At 50.7% G+C, this 20,026-nt stretch overlaps 1 protein-coding gene and 1 non-coding gene across 3 annotated transcripts in view; one reads left to right on the forward strand and one right to left on the reverse strand.

Annotated features, from left to right (window-relative positions):
* Uch (Ubiquitin carboxyl-terminal hydrolase) overlaps positions 1 to 15,903 on the forward strand; it is a 90,812-nt gene extending 74,909 nt beyond the window's left edge. For both annotated transcript variants that reach the window (XM_077663371.1, XM_077663372.1), the window contains 2 exons: positions 9,720 to 9,824; positions 15,646 to 15,903. In XM_077663371.1, the coding sequence (XP_077519497.1) occupies positions 9,720 to 9,809 (90 nt within the window). In that variant the 3' untranslated portion in view covers positions 9,810 to 9,824; positions 15,646 to 15,903. The remainder of the gene's footprint in view (positions 1 to 9,719; positions 9,825 to 15,645) is intronic.
* TRNAS-AGA (transfer RNA serine (anticodon AGA)) lies at positions 3,451 to 3,523 on the reverse strand. Its single transcript has one exon. It is a non-coding gene; the product is annotated as a tRNA-Ser (tRNA).
* Positions 15,904 to 20,026: the final 4,123 nt, after the last annotated feature.

Here is a 20,026-nt window from a genome sequence, read left to right on the forward strand (position 1 = left end):
CGGTACACCCTAGAAACGCAGTAAAGTCATTAATAGGGGAGATTATACACAATATAAAGCAACAGCTGCTACACAGGGATAAACTATAAGGGTGAACGAACAAACGCGCGCACGCACGCTTATCCAGGCAAGGTACAAAGGTCTGTCTTAGAGGCTGGCAGAACAGCACGGATGGCTGACAAGTGACAGTCCCCTTTCCCAAAACACACAACACCCTAGCATGGTTAAAAAAAATCGTGGATAGAATAACACACACTGCAACAGTCGGTAAAAGCGATGCATATCACTCAGGTACTGAAAGCGGAACGCGATTACGAAATCGTCTTTTCTAAGGTGACAACAAATATACGTGGCACCTTTTCTTTTCTTTTTTTTTTTTTTGAAGATTGCTATGGACGATGATTCGCTTTCAATAGAGGTGGCAGTAGGATGGTGATTTTCAAAATCAGCTATAAAAATCGTTGCTTTTGCGTACCATAGTTTGGGCGTATCTTGCTCTTGTAAGTTGTGTAGCGTGTATTGTAGTCCTGTGCATGCTTTCTGAAGGTGTTTTCTATAAGCAATTTCAATAAGCTTTATTTTTTGGGAGACAGCAATGGCTGTTGTTTAGTTAAAAATTTTCTTTTGTTTATACATTGTTCTTTAAAAGCGGAGTAGCGTGGCTTCTACAGGGTGAGTTCTTAGTTATTCGCATTATGCGTTTCGTAATGGTTACCCAAACAGGTAGACAATACTGAAGACATGAATGCACGGGCCTGTAATACATTTGTTTTGTTTTGTTTTTTCAGTCGAGGAAGTAATAGATTTCTTAGTTTATCAATAACACCAACGGATCTCGCAAAGCTATTTTTCATGGTGTCGATATAATTTGACCAGCTTATATTTTTTTTTCAAACAGCACAAAGAAAGGTGTGGCATGGGGAGCGTTGCATGACTGCATCATTGTATTTAACACTATGCTTTCATCAATGCGGTTATTATGAGAGCGATAATAATAACCCAATAAGCTAGAATAGCCCAATAACCCCACCCTTCAAAGCTGACAATAAAGTTTTCACTCACTCACTCACTCCCACTGAAGAGTGCACAGGTTTTCACCAGAAAAAAAAAAGTACGTTAGTGTCGTCAGTATCGGTGTTAGTGGTACGTTTGTACCATTTTTGTATAAAGGAAAAAGAAGTGCACCGAGAATGGACCCTTGTGGGACACCGAATTTGATTTCTCCTAATATGGATATCGAATGTCGAATGTCTGTGTACTGTAACTGGTTAGCTAAATAGCTTTTTACTAGGCTAAAAGCACTTACTCATTTGGCTTGTAGCAAGATACCATGTTTAATGGAGTGAAACGCCTTTCTTTTTTTAGATCGAGAAATATTCCATTTGTATACGGCTTGCTCTCGATGTTACCTCCCATTCTTTCTTTAATGTGCAGCAGCGCCGTATCGGTGGATATGTGTTTTCGAAAACCGTATTAAGCTTGTTAAATTATTTTCAGCACAAAAATTTCGATTCTTTAATCACTTGTTCTACTGATTTTGAAAAAAAAAATTGTATGACTGAAATTGGTCTGTAGTTAATGTCCTTTCTGTCACCTCCTTTAAAGATTACCATACCTTTGCTGTTTTTAATTCTTCGGGAAAAAAAACACCAATACCCAGCATCAGATTACATATATATGACGGAGGTTTACTAATGTGCACAACGACTGTTTTTTAGCCTCTGCTTATATACCATAGACACCACAGGCTGCTGAATTCTTTAACTTCAGCAATAAGTTACCTTTTTCAGCCTCAACTCTAGGTGCGAGAGAGACTTGCTCACACTTCAAGAAATCACGACCTATAAATGAGGTGTCCGAAGCGCCTGATGCTCCGCTCCTTAACAATGGTGATTAAACATATCTGCCAATGAAGCTCATATGTATGATACGTCTTCATCAGTGACCTCAAAAACAGCTTTAATCGTTGTGCGGAAGTAGTTGATTTACTTTTTCCAAACTTTTAAAATAATTAAGAATGAGTGGACTTATTCTCATAACTCTTGTTTGCTAACTTCATATTTTGAGTTAACTTGTTCCTTACCTTTTGTAATTCGATAAAGTACTCTGGTTGCCTTGTCTTTATCGAATCAACGAGAAGTCTATCTCGTTCCGTGATTCGTTTTAAAAGTGTGTTGTCAGCCCATGGTTTCCTGCATTTCTTGCATCGTTTACTCTCCCTTAAGGGAAAAGCTTTGAAATGCAGTTATGTGATTACGGCAGCAAGACAGTTAACGCCTCAACAGGATCCGTCGAGTTGTATATCTTGGACCAGTGCGTTTTGCTGACTAATGTTTCAAAATCAGCAGTCGTGACCTTGTTTTTCACTCTATACTGTAATTGCGCGTCGGGTTTGTGTTCTCGGCGTCTTTTTGCTTCAGGTGTGAATAACGCGAAGTTCGGCATACGATTACTTACTTCGGATATCAGAACACCCGGTTCTAAACCAACCTTTTGCGTCGTGAAGCTCAAGTCAAGCAGGGTTGCAGATGCATTTGCCACCCTTGACATTTTCGTAGCCAAAGGAGAGGAATACATTCAGAAACGCTTGCAAGGTGTGTTCTAAAGAAAGCAGGTTGATATCAAAATCACGCATGTCAGTGAGAAGTTGACCAGTCTGTGAACAGTAATCTAGCAGGCGTCCAGTGAAATCTAACAACTCAGATATAACACCCGAAGGTGGCTTGTAAATAACTAGAAATATGTTGGCGCATTCGATCGTGAGAGATTCGTAGTCTTTGTATAACAGAGAAATCACGAATGACATCGAAGCGTAAGTCGCATTCTACTTAAAAGGCTGCACCTCTGCCTGTTTTATTTTTCCTGGACCGTGAGGAGCACTTGTGTCCTGAGAAGTGCGCTGTATCGTAATCATGTGGAAACGAAGTATTCGTCGTCTAATTCATCCAGGAGCATCTAGAAGAGTATTCATCTCGGAGAATGAAACAGAGGTGGCTGCTCCAGGCGTATCTGTCGTCGCACACGCCGTTTCCGTGGCCACACTACGGCTACTGCGACGCCATCTTTTTGGGAGCATCTCACGGCCTCGGCAACAGCGACGGTCGCCGACGGAATTCGCCTAATGGAGCTACCGAGGCTTTGACATTAAAATGAATGGCAGGCCACATGAGATAATGAAATCAATAATATACTGCTCCTGCTAAAGCCAATCCTAGACGAAAATCAACACCAATACCGCTTTAATGAAGCTGTCTTATGCCGCCTTCGTATCGGACGTCCACACCTTGCACATGACTTATACTCATGGAACAAGGAAAGCCTGACGGAACCTAACAGTCACCGTAGTCAAGGAGCATAGGGGATGTTTTTTTTTAATGTGTTATGTGCATCAATGGCAGATCAGTAGCGTCATCTCTAAAGATCATTGATTACAAAGCAGAAGAAAACACATGCCGCCGGTGGGATCCGAACCCACGACCTCTGAATTTCTCGTCCGTTGCTCTACCAACTGAGCTACGGCGACGGCTGTCCTATCTTCTGCATTCGGCGGCATTTATGTGCGCGTGTTCGCAAACGTGGTTCCAAGTAAAAAGACGAGGGCAAGCATTGCCTGAATTGCAGCGTGCTTTTGTCTTCATTTTCGCCATCACGTGACAGTTCCGGGCAGACGGTATCGCAAAGCTCGCGAAAGGAACTGCGAGCACGTCTGCGTGCGTGCACCTCGCGCAGTTGGCGCACGAGGGGGTAAACTAACACAAATTTTGTCGGGTAAAACACTGTGGCGAAGCATCAGGGGTTGAAGATGATTACGTGCAGCCTTCGCTGGCAACGTACTGCGCTGCAGGTGTGTCTGCAGACGGCGAGTGCGCATCTGCTCAGCCCAGACGATGCCAGTGTTTCTCTTAACAATTTTAGTTAGGTATTACCACGCTGGCTAGTGCAGTGTGTCGCAGTCTAGTTAATGTATTCAATACCTAGCGTAGAAATCAACGGCTGCGATGCTTTATTTACCACCAATTCCCGGAACAAGCCTTACGTTGTGAACGCGGGCCCGTGCACTTCGAGCGAAATTACTCAGTTCAAGGCACCGATCATTCCTGTGATTCGAAGAAGCTAAAAACATGCTTGCAAGTCTCCCTAAAAACCCACACTCGGGGCCTCTCCGCCATGCCGCTCCCTGACCTTTTGCCTACCGTGAGCCTGCTAGCGACTGCAGCGCCACCTCGTTTGTTCGCAGACATGCGGTGCTTTATGCGGTGTAACGTCCCAAAGCGACTCGCGCTATGAGAGACACTGTAGTGGATTGCTCCGGATAATTTAGACCACCAGGGGTTCTTATTCTTAACGTTCACTGACATCGCACAGTGCACGGGCCTCTAGAATTTCGCCTCCATCGAAATGCGACCTCCGCGGCCGGGATCGAATCCGCGTCTGTCGGCTCGGCAGCCAAGCGCCATAACCACTGAGCCACGGCGGCGGCAACTGTGTATAGGCAACGAAGGAATCTGAAAGTGTCGGACTCAAATGAGCTGTTGCATGCCTTCGACGTTCTGTATTGTTTCGTTTAGTGAGCTCTGGCTGCCTGAGCGCAAGCATGAGTTTTTTTGTTTTGTTTTTTGCGAGCTTCGGAACAAATTCTCTTAGCAACATTATGGGGTGCAGGGATCGGATAAGGGTAGTAATACACATAATTTGCACAAAGTTTTCGCATTTCAGTTTGAGATCATGCACAACTTCGGATGGTGTGAGTATTTATCGGGTTCCCAGGAAATACTGCTCTAGCTAGGCCGCTCTCGCTAGAGCAAGCGATCAAGCGCTCTAGCTAGGCCGTTGCTGTTCAAACACCAGAACAAAACCTTTGTTTGTTGGGTGCGTGGCACTGGCGGGGTTTGTCTGGGTCGACACTTGCGGCTAACCTTGATTTGGTTTGGGGACTGTGGTGCAGATCTATTGATTGATGCCACGACTTGGGCCAGTGAATTGGAGAGAAATGGGGGACGGCTGATTACCTATGGACATGAAGCTGCGATGATGCCGCGCTGCTAGTGGTTTCACGGGGTTCATTAATCCTCTTTGTCTGAGACTACGTTCTCTTGGTGTGCAGTGTGGCAGACCAGGTCCAGCATGTTTTCCGCTGAAATACTGTACATCTACTTCCATTCTTTCCCGGTAAAGAGAAATAAAACTTATTAGGCACTGCATAGCTCTTGGACAAGCATGCACGCGACCATTAAAGGCCTGTAGTACTCCGGAACGGAGGTCGGCAAAGTCCGAAAACATAACGACGTGGCTACTTGGTACGCGGCCTTATTGTACGGCCGGCAAACAAAACACGCGAGGGTAGGAAACCGGGAGATCAGACGGCGTTGTTTCTGGAAGGCGGAAAGGAGAAAGACGGGGGAGGGGGAGTAGTCATCTGAACCGGATCTGGCAGCAGCAGCTCTCAGCCTGCTACGGGTCTCGCAGTGTATGGTAGCCGCTGCAGCAGGAGCAGCAGCTCGTCTCGTCCCCCTGGGGGCGAGGCTGCCTCCTGCCTGCCGTGCTTGGACGGCCAATAAGTGCCGCTGTATTTATAATGAAGGCAGGGATAGACGAAGCGTCCGGCGGCATTTTCGGCGAGCGTATCAAAACGGCCCAGGAATCGCCTCGGGCACCACCACCGCCGCCGCTGCTCCTCCCGCCCAGGGTCAACGCATAGGGCACCGACGACTAACTCCCTCCTCCGGCCAAGAATGAAGCTCTCTCTCTCTCTGGTCATCTCCTTCCTATACTGCTTACGCGGCTGTTTTGAGCTTGTGAATTTTTTTGCTTTTGTTGTTGTTATGTGCCCATCCAGCCTGCTCCTGGTGCTGTCTGTGTCAAGTGCGGGCTTTATACGCGCACGGCGATGATGCCGCTTGAGGAGGAGGATGGGGACAGGGCAGCGATCGCTTCTCTTCACCCTGGGCAGAGCTGGTCGCCTTCCTCCTCGTCGGTGCCGTGCCATGGCAGTGCTCGCCTTTCCCCGCGCGGATACCCCTGGTATCGGCGTAATGAAATGTAATGGGGCCCTTGGGCTCTCTCTCCTGCTGCTGCCGCGGATGTGCGAGGGCTGCATTGCGTGCAGGCGCATGCTGTTACCGCGCGGGTGTATACTGGCGTTTCGTCTGGTCGTTGGGTTGCGTCACGGAGAAAGGACAGGCGCGGTTACTGTCTCACTCCGGGCGGACGCCTGAACCGCGCCATGTGGGAAGGGATGAGAGGTGGCGGGGAGGGAATCCTTAAATTGGGAAAAGGAGTTTGCGCTGATGCACATTTTGCGCCAGTCTATAGCTGATTGCCGCTGCGTCGCCGCGAGAATCCGTACAAGCGAAAGCATTACGGTTCGCTTGCTTCTCTCCGCAAAACCAGCTCGAAAGAAAGAGAGAGGGGTGATATGTCACATCCGCCCTTAGCGTGCAGTTGCCTCCGTGCATAACTTATTACGTGGCTGTCATCGATTATGCGGTAAGCGGGTGCGCATTCCTTAGCGCGCGGTGCGCTGCATGGCACGGACCGGGCACCACCTGACAGCTGGACAGCGGTGGAATAGCGTGTGTTTGTTTCGTGGGCACCTACGCGCCTCGGAGTTCGTGCCATCAGCCGCTAAATTAGTGCAGAACGGACCGGCACACTATATAGACACACAGTATAGCGTGCCGTGAGCCGGGCTGCAATTAAGCATACGTCTCCATTTTCTCTAATTACGGTGCGCTCGATCGTTTTCGTATACGTCGGTATACTATATGCATCGAGTTCTTTGGTCGCCGGTCGCAGCACCGCGAGAGGAGCTCTATGCTGCCCAGTTTCGCCTCGGGCTGGCGTTATTTGCTCGGCGATTATTTTGAGGAAACCTGGGAGCGCTCATTCTTGTTTCCTTGGCAAACTTTTCGACGGGGGACACGGGGCATTTTCCTAGGCTTCCCTGCACTCTGGCGTTCTCGCGTCGTCGCGAAGCTACGCATCGGCCAAGTGCTCGCAGCGTTGTGCAGCCGCGAGAGAAGCGCGGGGACTTGACTCTCGAGCGCCATCTTTCTTCTCCTCCGAGGAGCAATCATCCCTGACGACATTTAAATAATTGCTTTGACTCTGGGACCCCGCATTCGGCGAGCGCGTGCGTACGTGGCCGTGGAGCGTCCGCGAGGAGGAGGGAGCATGGTCGGCGTGCTCCTGCATGTGCTGCTCTGAAACGAAAGAAAGAAAGAGGGAACGAAGGGAAGGGAAGGCCAAGCCGGGCGATACGTAAGCGGTGCGCGGGCATGCGCACTCCATATTCGCCCGGTCGGCGTTGTTGCTGTCCGGACGGCAAAAGGCATCTTGCCCGAATAAATGCACCAGCACAAAGATCAGAACGGGGGGAGCATTAGGCAAGGCCGGGAGGAGCTTCATCGGCGGCTCGTAATTGCGCATGCGCGGCACGCACCCGGATGCAAAGGCACCTGCTGCGCCTTCTGTATGCAGCAGCAGCATCAGCGGCTTCTGTGCGATGTTGCTGTACAGCATGCGCCGCGCTTGCCTCTGCCCCTCTGTACGCAACAGAAGCCTCGCTATGCTAGTGGCGGTTCGATTTGCCGCTGCTTCTGCAGGCAGGCTTTGCCCACTTGCTGCGAAATTGCGAGCGCGGACCGGAAAAGTGCTCTCTCTCTCTCGCTCTCCACTGCTTGCGCGCATTTTTGGGCGCTGCGCTGCTCGCCTCCTCCTCCTCCGCTGGGTCCCGCGTGGCTGTCGCGGGCGCGGCGCAGTAATTTGCCGCGAGGCTCCCTGACTGATGACACCGAGCGCAGCCGGACCTCTCGTCGCGGTGCGTCTCTCGACTTGCGGTCGCTGCGCGGCAGAGGAGGCGGTGCGATGCGGGGTCGCGTCGTCGCTGCCGTCATTGCGCTTTTTGTCCGGCTCGCTTCCCTTTTTGGGCAGTCGCGGTAATTAAAAATTTGTCAGCCGGACTCGGATGGAAGTTTGAAATTGATAGCCTCCGCTGCGAGACGGGAGGAGTATGTACTATGCGCGAGGCTCGTTGACCTCAGCGCCTTTCCTCCCGCTTACTTTTTGTGTTGTACGCCTCCACTTCTCTCGCCTCGACTGCGTGTTACCGCTGTAAGTGCGTGCAGAATGATCGCTCGCGCAGCGTAGATTTCATATCCCGCCCGCGTGATTTCGTTGCTCCTTGAGAGCCTTTCGGTATCTTGTTTTTCTACGCGCCACATGCGGCAACTAAAGTGCTTTACTGCTTTCGCGCATGGCGCCTGTGGTTCTGCGGTCCCTGCGTGGAGTCGAGTCAGACGTCTGTGTTTCTGTTCGTGCTTCTATTTTTTTTTTACGCGTATCCACTTATTTACGCTCTTCGAAGGAATGCGGGATACTGACTCATGGCTTTTCCCGCCGCGGTGGCTCAGTGGTTATGGTGCTCGGCTGCTGACCCGAAGGACGCGGGTTCGATCCCGTCCGCGGCGGTCGCATTTCGATGGAGGCGGAATGGAGGCTCGTGTTCTGTGCGATGTCAGTGCGCGTTAGAGATCCCCAGGTGGTCGAAACTATTCCAGAGCCCTCAATTACGGCCTCGCTCGTAGCCTCAATCGTTTTTTCACGTTCAATCCCATAAACCAAACCAATCATGGCTTTTTCTTGACAGTCCTGATACTTATTTTCCCCCGTCTACATGTTTTCTTCCAACTCGGCCATCGGTATTTGGGGTTTGTGGTTTACTTATCAGCACTGCACGTTCTCTAATTAGACTGCATCGCGTACGAACGGAAGTACAGATGGGACAAAAGCGAATCGATTGGGATCAAGGAAGACGCTTGTTGCTTATATTCTTAATGACAACACCGCGAGATAGAGCACTGTGCGCACCTTTTGCGACTCAACAGCTGATCAGTGTCCTCTCGTGTCAAGACCTAGGAGCTGCCTGTGCGCGCTAGATATTCGTTTGACAGCAATGTGGAGGCAGAGATACCAGGAAGGAGCTCATTTTTTCGGTAATTTGTCAAGATAGCCTGTGCCGCACCGTATATGCTAACGACAGCGCAGTAATAATGACACTGTAGGCGCTGCCTTTGTCCGTTGCGTGCTCTTCGTACCTGACTAGAATATTTACGTTGCTCTCGTTCGCGTTCAGAGCAGGGCTGAGCTTTGTCGGAATTTAATGTCTTTTGGCGTTTCGCCTGTGGGTGGACGTGCGGTCAGTTTGACGGGAGCCTTCGTTTCGAAAAGCGAACTGTTTGGTTACTGCTGAAACTTCAGTCTTTTTATTAATTGCGCGACGCGAAAAAAAAATTGGCAGGTGTTCGCTCGTTTTGCGGCGAAGATGTGACTTTAAAAAGAAGTGCACTCCGATATCATGACCACTGATTGCACATTCTTTTCGGGTTAAATGACTGATAATCAGGTTATCCCGAAGGTGACGTCATTGAAATTTCTCAGTGACGCCACCGGCCTGTATCTCCATGTTCCATGTAGGTCCGTAATTCTTTCGTGTGTGTTTTCCATGTTTGACGCCAGCTGTTTCCATGCGCACAGAAGTGGTTATTGAAAGAAAAACTACTAAGTATGGGTGTTCGGTTTGCGGCGGAATGTTTGAAGAGGGCGAAGTCTTGAGATCTTCAAGCCCACCGTGTGATGTTGCGGCGTGTTCTCAGTTTCGCTTGCTCTGTTGCGTTGATCTCACCGCTCCTTTTCTCTCTCTCTCCCCTCCGTGTTCGCAGGACGCCAGCCAGGTGTGCAAGGACTACATGGCCCGCGACCCGGAGAACTTGAATTTCAGCGTGGTGGCCCTGGCCAAGACTGACGGCTAAGCGCTGCCTTAGCTCGTACGTGCGCGGCGAAAAGCGACCGTGCCCTGCTGTCGTCGTGACTGCATTTTTTTAACGGCTTTGTTTATCGCCGCCATTGCGCTGCTTTGTCATTCTTTATTTGCCACGCGAGGCAAATGAAGAATGATAAGGCGATATGAACGAGTCCCGTCCTCCACGCGAGGCAAATTCGTTTCCTCGGTAGACGCGAAGTGATCGCCCTCGAAGTGTCGCGGTCACGCGCTTCTAGGCTCCCAGCTAATATTATTACGGCCACGTGACAGTGTTGTATAGGTGCAAGGACGGTGTAGCATGCGCGTAGCATTGCAGTACTGTCCCTCTATTGTGCCATGTTTGGGCTTACGTAAGACATAATTCAGTACCGCGATTGCTTGCGAAGAAGGGTTTTGAAAGCACGAATCGTTGGGCGAGTTGGTTTTGTGTGGTGGAGAGAGCGGAGGGAAGAGAACAAACACACATCACAGCGCTGTGGTGCTCTTCCTGGGTCGTGTGCCGTTGCGCTGCTGCTTCACGTAGATCGTTACGAAGGGGTGCTTAACTTGCAACAACTTTCGTTACGATTGAAGCACGCCTATGTTCGAAATGTATCTGTGAAGGGCGAATGGAGAGCTGCAATTTGCGACCTGGTTTCAGTATAATTTTAGACCCAGCGGGCACCTTTGTGGCCTACCGTAGGCGCAGCGTCTTCAAGCGTGCTGTAGCGAAACGGTCGCATCGGGGCGTACTTTTTTCAAAGCTTCGGGGCCAGAATGATTGCTCGCGTTCCTTGTGTGGTCCAAGTCAAAGCGGTATAATCAGTTCAGTGTCCTCGGCCTCGTGCGTCTGTGTACGTGGTTTCTTCGCTCGGACCGACTGACGACGCGTAAAGTTTTCGCTTTCCCCCATCCTTTATTCTATCCGTAAATAGTACCAGTGGCCGCCGTCATTCCCACAGTGGCGCCGCCTTTGCACCTGGTGGTTTGCTCGCTGGTCACTCCAAACAGAGACAATAGTTTTTTTCTCTTTGCGAAACGGCTCGCGAAAGGCTTGGGCAGTGGTCGCCTGAGGCATTTTGTAAATGTCATTGCTGCGCGCGTACCTCTTTACTGTCGCCTGTTCTCAAGGGCCGTTCTCGTTCGTTCGGCGGCGGGGACACGCCCTTCCATTGGAATGCCCCCGTGCGGGATTCTTCTTCCGCGTGCCACTCTCTGCAACGGAAACAAAAGCGCCCTCTACGGAGCGGGAAGAGCTGGGAGGGGATTCGAACGACTGCGTGAGGCACATTGCCGGCGGAACCCTTTCACTGTGCGCGATATGCAACCGCCGTGGCTGCAAAGACACGGCAACGTCGCCTCTATCCGGTGACCACTTCTTTTCTCGTGCGCCGCGGCCGAATGTCCGGCGGTCTCGGTCCACCGGTCTTCAGCCGCCGCGAAAGGAACAGGCCTAAAAAGATGTCCCGGTAAGTAGGGACAAGGCGAAGGGGAGAGCGAGGATTGACTGTGTGGCAGGAATTTCGGCGCAACACTTCCCTTTTATTCTCTCTTCCCCCCTCCCTCTGTCTCTCTAAACGCGCGTTCTGCGCTCGCTGTCTGGAACCCGGAACTCATCCGTCGAACGGCCCAACCCAGGTTTTTCCATTGTGTCCACACGGGCCGGTTCGGCCATGCGGATTCTCTCTCCCTCTTTCTTTCCCGACCGGCCTCAACAATGGGTGGGCGGCGCGGCTGGGAGAAAGGGCAGAAGCTCTTTACTTTCCCTTTTTGCTTTCCCCCTACTCCCGTCTTCCCCTTTGTGCAGCGTCTAGCGCGAGGCTTTCCCTTTTTTCTCTGTGTGTGTGCGCGTGCGTGTGTGCGTCAGGGCATGTGTATGTGCTAATGTGCCGCAGTTCGCTTGTCGTCCGGCGGAGAACGTCGTCCTGCAAAGGCATCTCTTCGATGTTGGCGCCACCTTTCCGTGCTTTGCTTAAAGCCGTTTCTCTGCGTGTAGTTTTGTGGGCGGCCCGTGCACCGGTCGGGCTGGGGCGCGTTGCCGGCAGCGTGGCCGGCCGGTGTCTCGTCATCGCTGCGGGGCCATATTGCACGCCTGGTCGCAAATCTGGGTCACTCGGCGGCGCCAGACGCTGGACACACCGGGCTTCCCCATCTGCGCGCATTGGGCGAGGCCCCTGGTAAAAGGCGACGCGTCTGCCGGTGATGTCGTGTTGCCCTGTTTGTCATCGCCGCGGCCCTGTTGTCGTCACCTGCTCGTCGTCGTGCGCCATTGTGTCGCGCTTTCGTGTCTTGCTCGCGTTTCTTTGCGCACGTTTCGCTTTCTGCGTATAGTCTGATGCGCGGGCTTTCATGCTTGAGGCCAGCCGTCGGCTTGAAACGCGGAAACTGGACGCACGGCTTTTCTTGTGTGTTGTGCAGTTACATAAATGGCTCCCTTTCTGAATGCCGGGTGTACAGCGGGAGGTACAGCCCGCTGTTTTTGTCTTGTCTCCTTATGCCGGAGTTCGCATGCCTGTTGATATTTAATCGCTCTCTGCTGCCGGATATACTGTGTACATGATATCTGCCCAACATCCACTGCGTGCACCTCAAAACACGCTCAGGCTTCGCCCCACATTTCCGCGTGACGCACTTTCAGAACCCGACTGCATCGCGTCAGAGGACAACTCCGGTGGTTCTCCAGCATTTGGAGGTGTCGATCGCGTCCACATTCCTTGGGGCGCGGTGACTCTGGCAGGACAAACCGTTCTTCAAAGATAACGAGAAATATTTTGGAAGAGCAAAAACAGCAAACCGAAACTCGGTTCGTTGCCAGAGAGTATCCTCTGACGTAGCGATCACGTCAGATACAGTATTCGAAAAACACTCGTACGCGCTTTGAATGGCTGAAACAGCGACTGGAAATGGCGGTTGATTTCATAAAATGCGTAGTAGGAGTGGGGTAATAACTTACGATTACTGTTTGTGACGTCGCAAATGCAATGTTGCTCGCACGAATCGCCTGAACAGAGGCCACGAAAATGGCAAACAAAATCGGTTCGCGCAGGAATTAAATCGCCGTGTAGCTCCCAAATATCGTGGAAAAGATGAGGACGCAGAGGAAAACGTAGTAAAACAGAGTAAAAGTTTCATTACAAAATGTGAATGTCGAAAGGCCTCCGGAGTTGATCTTTAAAGATAAAGTTTCTTCGTGTTACTACTACTCGGTGCTCACTTAGAGTGCGCGCAGAGGTTCTAGCTCCTTCTCGCTACAGCAAGCGGCCCACAAGAAAAAAGAAGGGGGGGGGGGGGGGGTTAAGGAGGATGAATTACGGGGCAAACAGGCGTCACTTCCGGTATGCGAGCCGTGCCCTACCTTCGAACAACACACCCGTCCGCGAAGGTGGCGGCTGCGTCTCGTCGCACGTGGCCGGCACGCGTCCAGTTCCGGATGAGCAGCGCGCGCCAAAAAAGTCGTGATGGCCCCCGGGCAAGATTGCGGCGGGCCGAGCGAGCGTGCGCCTTGGCTGTTACCGGCAGGGTCGTGACTCGGCCTGATCATCCCAAGAAAAGGGGGGGGGGGGGGGGGGGGGGGGCTATCTTTTCCGCCCGGGCACGTGGCGTTTTTGGCGGAATGCGCCGCCGGCCCGTTAGCTAATCGCTGACGCTTCAACGTGCTGGGGGTGAACGGGGGCCCGCGAGCCTTGTTCGGTACACGTGCGAGTGGGGGCGGGACCGCTGCTCGCCTGTCTTTCCTTTTCTCGTATACCTTCTTTTCTGACGCGTCTGCCTCCGCCTTTGATCTTCATTGTGCGGGGGACGATTTTGGCTTATTCGAGGCGAGTGATTATGCTCTGTGCCGAGGGGCGATGTGCCTGCTCAAATGCTGCGCAGGAGAGTGCTTCAGTTGTTTCCCCAGCTTTGGCTGTGGCGTATATTAGTTCGTTGTGACTGACGCATTGTGCTTACTCTTTGCTTGTTCTGCCCACAGGTGCGTTGACGCGTGGCGAAATTAATTTTTCAGGCTATGGGAGCACGCTATTACTCGTGCGTTTTCTTAGAAATTGGTTAATGCATTAGGAAAGGCGGCGTACCTTTTAGTGCATTTAAAAGGTAAGAGGATCATTTTAAATACCTTGCGGTCTAAGCAATACACAGCTGTATGAACAGCTTGTAAATATCGGCCTTGACTTATGGAGACTCCTCGACGCAGCCTAAAAGCATCTATGCCTGCGGCGGTTCGGTGGCTGGTACGGAGCACCACATGACGGGATCGATATCAGCCGTGGCGGCCGCGGATTTGCATGCAGGCGAAATCCAAAAAATGAGCCGTCGCTGAGGCAGCGACCGATTATCGAGCGTAAACACACCCAACATAGGTTGCCGGTTCGAATCCCTGCCGCGAGCTAAGCTCTAACGTAACTAAGTTCATGCTGCACGAAACGCTGAATCATGTGACGCCATCCGGAATACTCTGCGGCAGACGGTTGGGCCACAAATTTTACGCGAATGTCTGGTCTAAGTGGCCGACTTTGACGCCTGCTAGGCAGGGATACATATACGGGATCGATTGTCATAGTTCAGAGTACCACCACGGATACCATGGCAACCGCCGGGTTGCGATTTGCGTCATAACGCATAACGCTTGAGACCCGAAACGCAAGAAATGGAGCTTCTAGAAGCGCTCCTCTTCTGCGGAGGTCTCGGTTCGCTTTTAAAGAGGCGCTGCGTTGTCGGAAAATATTCGGGAGCTATATACGAGCTCATGACGTGCCTCGCATACGCCAGGTGCGCGGTTGGTCCGCACAGTGAGTCCGAAGATGCGGTGACCTCGCCCTGGCTGCATCGTCGCTGTGCAGGTGCAGGCTTACCGGGTTGCCGCACTGAAGGCCCAGGGTTCGTTTACTTCCGTTTCCTCGCCGTTCGCTCTCGCAAAATGTTTTCGTTGTGGTGTGCCGCCGCCGGAGCGACGCTGCTCACTGGCCGTGGTAGCTGCGTGGCTCCCGAAAGGATCTAACCACCTGTGAACAGAATGACGCAGGGGTGCGCGACGGAGGAGGGCGCGAGCATGAAAAAGTCGCCTGAAAAGACTCGCCAACTTTCGCGCGCGATTGCGCGGGAATGTTGTAGTGCTTGAACGATTTTATGTACACTCCTCCTCAGAAGGGTGTTTTAGAGCACCTTTTAAAAGTAGTTATTTGTTCAGATGTTGTTGTGAAAAGCAGCTTAGTGATAGTAATTTTATTCCAGCAACGTCGTTACCTCCGTGTTTAATTACTTCTCGCACAGGGAATGTTTTATTGCCGAGGCGTGTGTGTGTGTGTGTGTGTGTGTGTGTGTGTGTGTGTGTGTGTGTGTGTGTGTGTGTGTGTGTGTGTGTGTGTGTGTGTGTGTGTGTGTGTGTGTGTGTGTGTGTGTGTGTGTGTGTGTGTTTTCTAGCTTACAGAATCCTATTTTTGGTGAGAGCAGTCACTTTGTGATAGGAACTGGGTACCCGATTGATACAGGTCAACTTCAGGTTGTCTTAAGTGTGTCCCACAACAACTTCATTTTGAAGTACCGCTTTATATTGGCCGCAGTCATGATATATTATTCTGATTACTGGACAACTTCCGGCCATCAGACAGGATCATCCGTGAAAAAAAAAAACTATACTGCCATTCATAGTTTTTATTTGTTTGTTTGTTTTTTCTTTCTCTTTCTTTCTTTCTTTCATGTGAAGCAGTACATCGGCGAACGCTGTATACGCTCTTCCGAGTGTTGCTTTGTGTTGGGGCCTCCCGTGGTAGCCCTCGGCATATATCCCATTGTCTTCTGACGTTGTCATGGCTGCTGACTGATTTTTAATCTTCTTTTACATTTTTCAGGTTTGCTGCGATGGTGAAAGCCGCGCCCAGCAGCCAGCTTTTGTGTTGCCGTGCTTGTGGGCTCCTCTCGCCTAGTCGTTTTCATTTCTGCCAAGGATTCTATAGAGCAGCTGCTTTGTCTCGTGCATGGAGTTCGTGCCTTTTTCCACGCTGCTTGAGCTCAGGAAAGCCACTACGCTATTACTAAAGAAAAGCGCGCGTGAAACTTTTTGCCTTTGCGGATGTACTGAGCGTGAATAAAGTATTCTTGCAGAAGAATCTGTCGATTTCATCCATGTTCCTGCGCTGCACCGGCGTACATGTCCTGTCGAAATCGCGACGAACCTTTCGCTTCAGTGCTGGCCACTATTCACTATACTGCCGCCGCCGCGGTGGTTCAGTGGTTACGGCGCTCGACTGCTGACCCGAAAGACGCGGGTTCGATCTCGGCTGCGGCGTTCGAATTTCGATGGAGGCGAAATGCTAGAGGCCCGTGTACTGTCCGTTGTCAGTGCATGTTAAAAAAAACCTAGATGGTCGAAATTTTTGCAGCCCTTCAGTACAGCGTCCCTCATAGCCTTAGTCGCTTTGGGACGTTAAGCCCCAATAGCCATAGCGAACTAAATTGTGAGGTGGAGCACATGAGAGGAAAAAGGTGAGTGCTTTCTTACCGACGGCATTGCTCATGGGGCTGTCCTCTAGTGGCAAAGTAGAAAAATATTTTCGAATGGTGAGGTATTGGTTTGTGCCGCTACTAATTCTCGAGTCTCGATGTCCTGCGCTTGCGTGTATTGTATTGTGCACTGCAATATTTGACATCACTGCTCGAGACTACATAGGTGCTGTGACAGCCATGTCGCTCTGCTCCTTTTGTGGCACCTCGAGTGGAAGCTCATGAGAAGCGGTTGAGAGAAGATGCAGGGACAAGTTCGTGAACTGCACCCGTTCCTCTGCTGGTCTGCTGCAAGCACAGCACTGAATTTTTTTCACGGATATCGCGACGAGCCTGCTCTGTAAAATTAAGCATGAAATATTTTTTACTCCCATTCTCGGCAAATTAAGACCAACATAGCTCAAGCCTGAGACCGAATTTGAAGCTGAGTGTCTCAAAAATATTCGTAAACTTTCCGTCGGTATGGTATCCTCCAGTAGACAACTATCTTCAGCCCCGAGCGGGATTCGAGCCGGCGGCGGCGCAAACAGGTCTGCTTCGCTTCCCACTGCGACCACCCGGCCATCGCCGCAGCTTCTGGCGCTCTGCTCTTGGATGTCGACGTCGGCGTGTCTCCGTCCGTTTTGCACCGCGTATGTTTGCGAAGGCCGCTCGGAGAAAAAGCTTTCGGGATGTGGATTCGCGGAAAACAATTTATTTCTTCGCTGTTTCGCTATTCAGATATTTTTAGTGTGAATGGAGCACGCATGTCATCTCCTGGGTCAGTACTTTTATTTGACCTGCTTTGCAGGGCACCACGGAAATGCGTCCCGCAGCCCACCACCTAAAAAGTACGTTGACGTAGTGAACACGCCAAGCGGTGCGCTTGCTAACGTGGAAGCTCGTGCAGCATTAGCTAGCCATAGGAGTTTCCCTCGGAGTACACACGCTGCTCCGCACTACATGTAAACCGAGGCGCGTCAAAAACGAAACTACGTGGACACGCGAAGCACCAAAACATACCGAAACTGAGCTGGCTGCCTGTTGCGTCGGCAAGTATTGATTTTGCTTGGCTTCCAACATTCGATCGTCTTTTTAACGTCGTCTTCGTGTGAAAAAAGTGCTCTAACGGTTCCAAAACAAAACTTGATAAACCAACAGCGTGTTTACAAACATAGGGGGCGCTCGCGGACGCCGCAGCCGACTGGGAGTGAAAATTAGGGTTAGCGCCCTTAACAATACATGGAAGCAAACGTTTTGAAACCAGTTTTCTGATTTCGCAGTGCACCTATGATTCCCCTTCGTAGAGAATAATTTATCCTACAACATATTGTGATAGTATGAAACATTTTGAAGGCGATGTATTTATTATTAAACTCTGATTTGAACGGCAGTATTTGCGAGGAAACGTAGCGCACGATGCGCATACTGCACGAGAAGTATGCGCGATTCGGGGGAACCCCTAACTGACAGAACCCCTTTTGGGGATATGTCTGCGCATTCATCGTGGCATTTTATAGCGATAGCTTCGAAATCGCGTAGCATACTTTGTCGCAGTTTTCAGTGCACTTGCCAATTGTTAACGCGTGGCCGCCTCCGTGGGTAGTCTGCGGAACGATAAAAGTATTTTTTTTTTTAGGTTTTGCTTACATGTGTGTTCTATGGGTCGTATTCCGTACCCTCAGACGGAAGTGACTCCCTCGGGCACGTATCGCGGTGTTTTAAAAGTACCCCGTCTTTGAAATAATTTTCCCTATTCTCACAATATGTTCTAGGATGCACTTGCTTATTATTCATGAACGTAATCCATCATAGGCTCACTTTGTAACCAGACTGAATGATTGAAAATTTTATTGCCATCTATTTGGCATTCTTCATGGCTCTCTTCCGCAGCTGCTCCAGGTGGCCGGCAGTTGAAGCTGTCGGCGACGTCTTGCGCTCTTGCCACAGCCTTGGACTGAAAAATGCTTTGAAAAATTTGCTTCCGCGTTTTCTTATGGTTGTTAACCCTACTTTTCACCCCCAGTCGTCCCAGCCAGCGACAGTGGCGCTACCGCATCTTGCTTTTGTCGCAGGTCGGTGTTGGTCTACACGTAAGTATCCAAGCGCGTAACTTTCATGCACGCTTGTCAGCCTCAGAGATCATTGATTATATATTCGGGGTTTAGTGCAAACCCACTCGTACGCTTACCAACACCGACCTAGAATCTTGTCACCACCGTGCGTACGTTCGTTATTAATACGAAAGCATTTCTAGGCTATGTCGACGGGGTCGTGTTCGCCGCGATTGTGACGTCCTCAGAAGAGACAGCATCAAATGAGTGGTTGTTATCGATAGATGACGATGCGAGGATGAACCCCCAAAATTTTGATGTCAAAAGTATGAGTAGTTAATTAGAGCCAATAATATCAAAAAACGTCGAAATACCGCGGACGTCGATTAGTGAGTGGTCGGGAAAAAGCCGTGGACGGCAAAATAGCGGGAAAATAGGCAAAACGTTAAAATAAAGTTTGAAATGGATTTAAATGTGTTTGATGAGTCATAATTAATTGAACAAAACATTTGATTGACAGATTATTAATTAATCAGAAGCAAACGTCAATGGACTCTGAGGGGCGACGAGTGTCGCGGAAGCGTCAGTGCTTTCGCGTTCCTCCAATGCTGGTGGCCGTAGTGATCTCTAACGCTTTGTGCCGTTTCCTAGCAACAGTGACGTCACCTTAAGCGAATTAAACTAAGCATAAAAACACATCCACCTCCAATATGGCCCTGCCAACCCAGAATTTGACCTTGGCCGATTCGTACCAAGATGTCCGGCTCGCGGCCTCGTCCAACTACATGACGGCTGTGTTAGTGTCCTCACGATTTTCGCCGACAAGTTTCAGCAGCTCGGCTTTCACCTTCGCGCTTGATTTTACATTCTTGCTTCATTTGTGCGTCGTGGGGGCAAGCCTTGAAGATAAGGGCGCACCATGCCCCGCCTTTCGGGCCGTTAAAATCAATTACCCGGACTTGAAACCTGAACAGAAGGATCTTCTCTCGGCTCTTCTAACCGATTACGCAGATTTCTTCGCCACCAGCTCGAAGGTCGGTCGCACTCCTGTCGCGAAGCATCGCATCTTCACCGGCGAGGCCACGTCACCTGTATGGCAGCGCCCATGCCGAATTTCCCCGAAGGAACGCGCAGCCATTCAAACGCAAGTCGACGGAATGCTCGCCGACGATGTTATCTAGCCGTCCAGTTACCAGTGGCCATCGTAAACAAAGAAAGACAACACTTTACGGTTCTGTCTCGATTACAGGAAACTGAACACCTTGGCCAAAAAGGAGGCTTACTCGCTCCCCAGGATTCATGACGTGCTCGACTGACTACGTGACGGGATTCCAGATACTTGGATCCCAAAAGCGGATACTGGCAGATAGAGGTGGACAAGAGAGAAAACTGCTTTTGTGACGCCCGACGGTCTATACGAGTTCAAGGTGCTCACGTTTGGCCTTCGCTCAGTGCCGGCCACGTTCCAGCGCATGGTAGACACTGTTTTATTTGGTCGCAAGTGGCAGACGTGCCTTGTATACCTGGACGGTGTCATTTTCTCGCCTACCTTCGAGCGCCCTCATATTAGTGCAACTTACGATCAAGCCTGAGAAATGCCGATCCGGCTTTGTCGAACTTCGATTCCTCGGACATGTTTTCAGCGCCCACTGCGTTCTCCGAGATCGCGACAAGACTCCGCTGCGCAGAAAATCCG

This window comes from Amblyomma americanum, chromosome 4 (assembly GCF_052857255.1).
Source record: "Amblyomma americanum isolate KBUSLIRL-KWMA chromosome 4, ASM5285725v1, whole genome shotgun sequence".
NCBI lineage: Eukaryota > Metazoa > Arthropoda > Arachnida > Ixodida > Ixodidae > Amblyomma > Amblyomma americanum.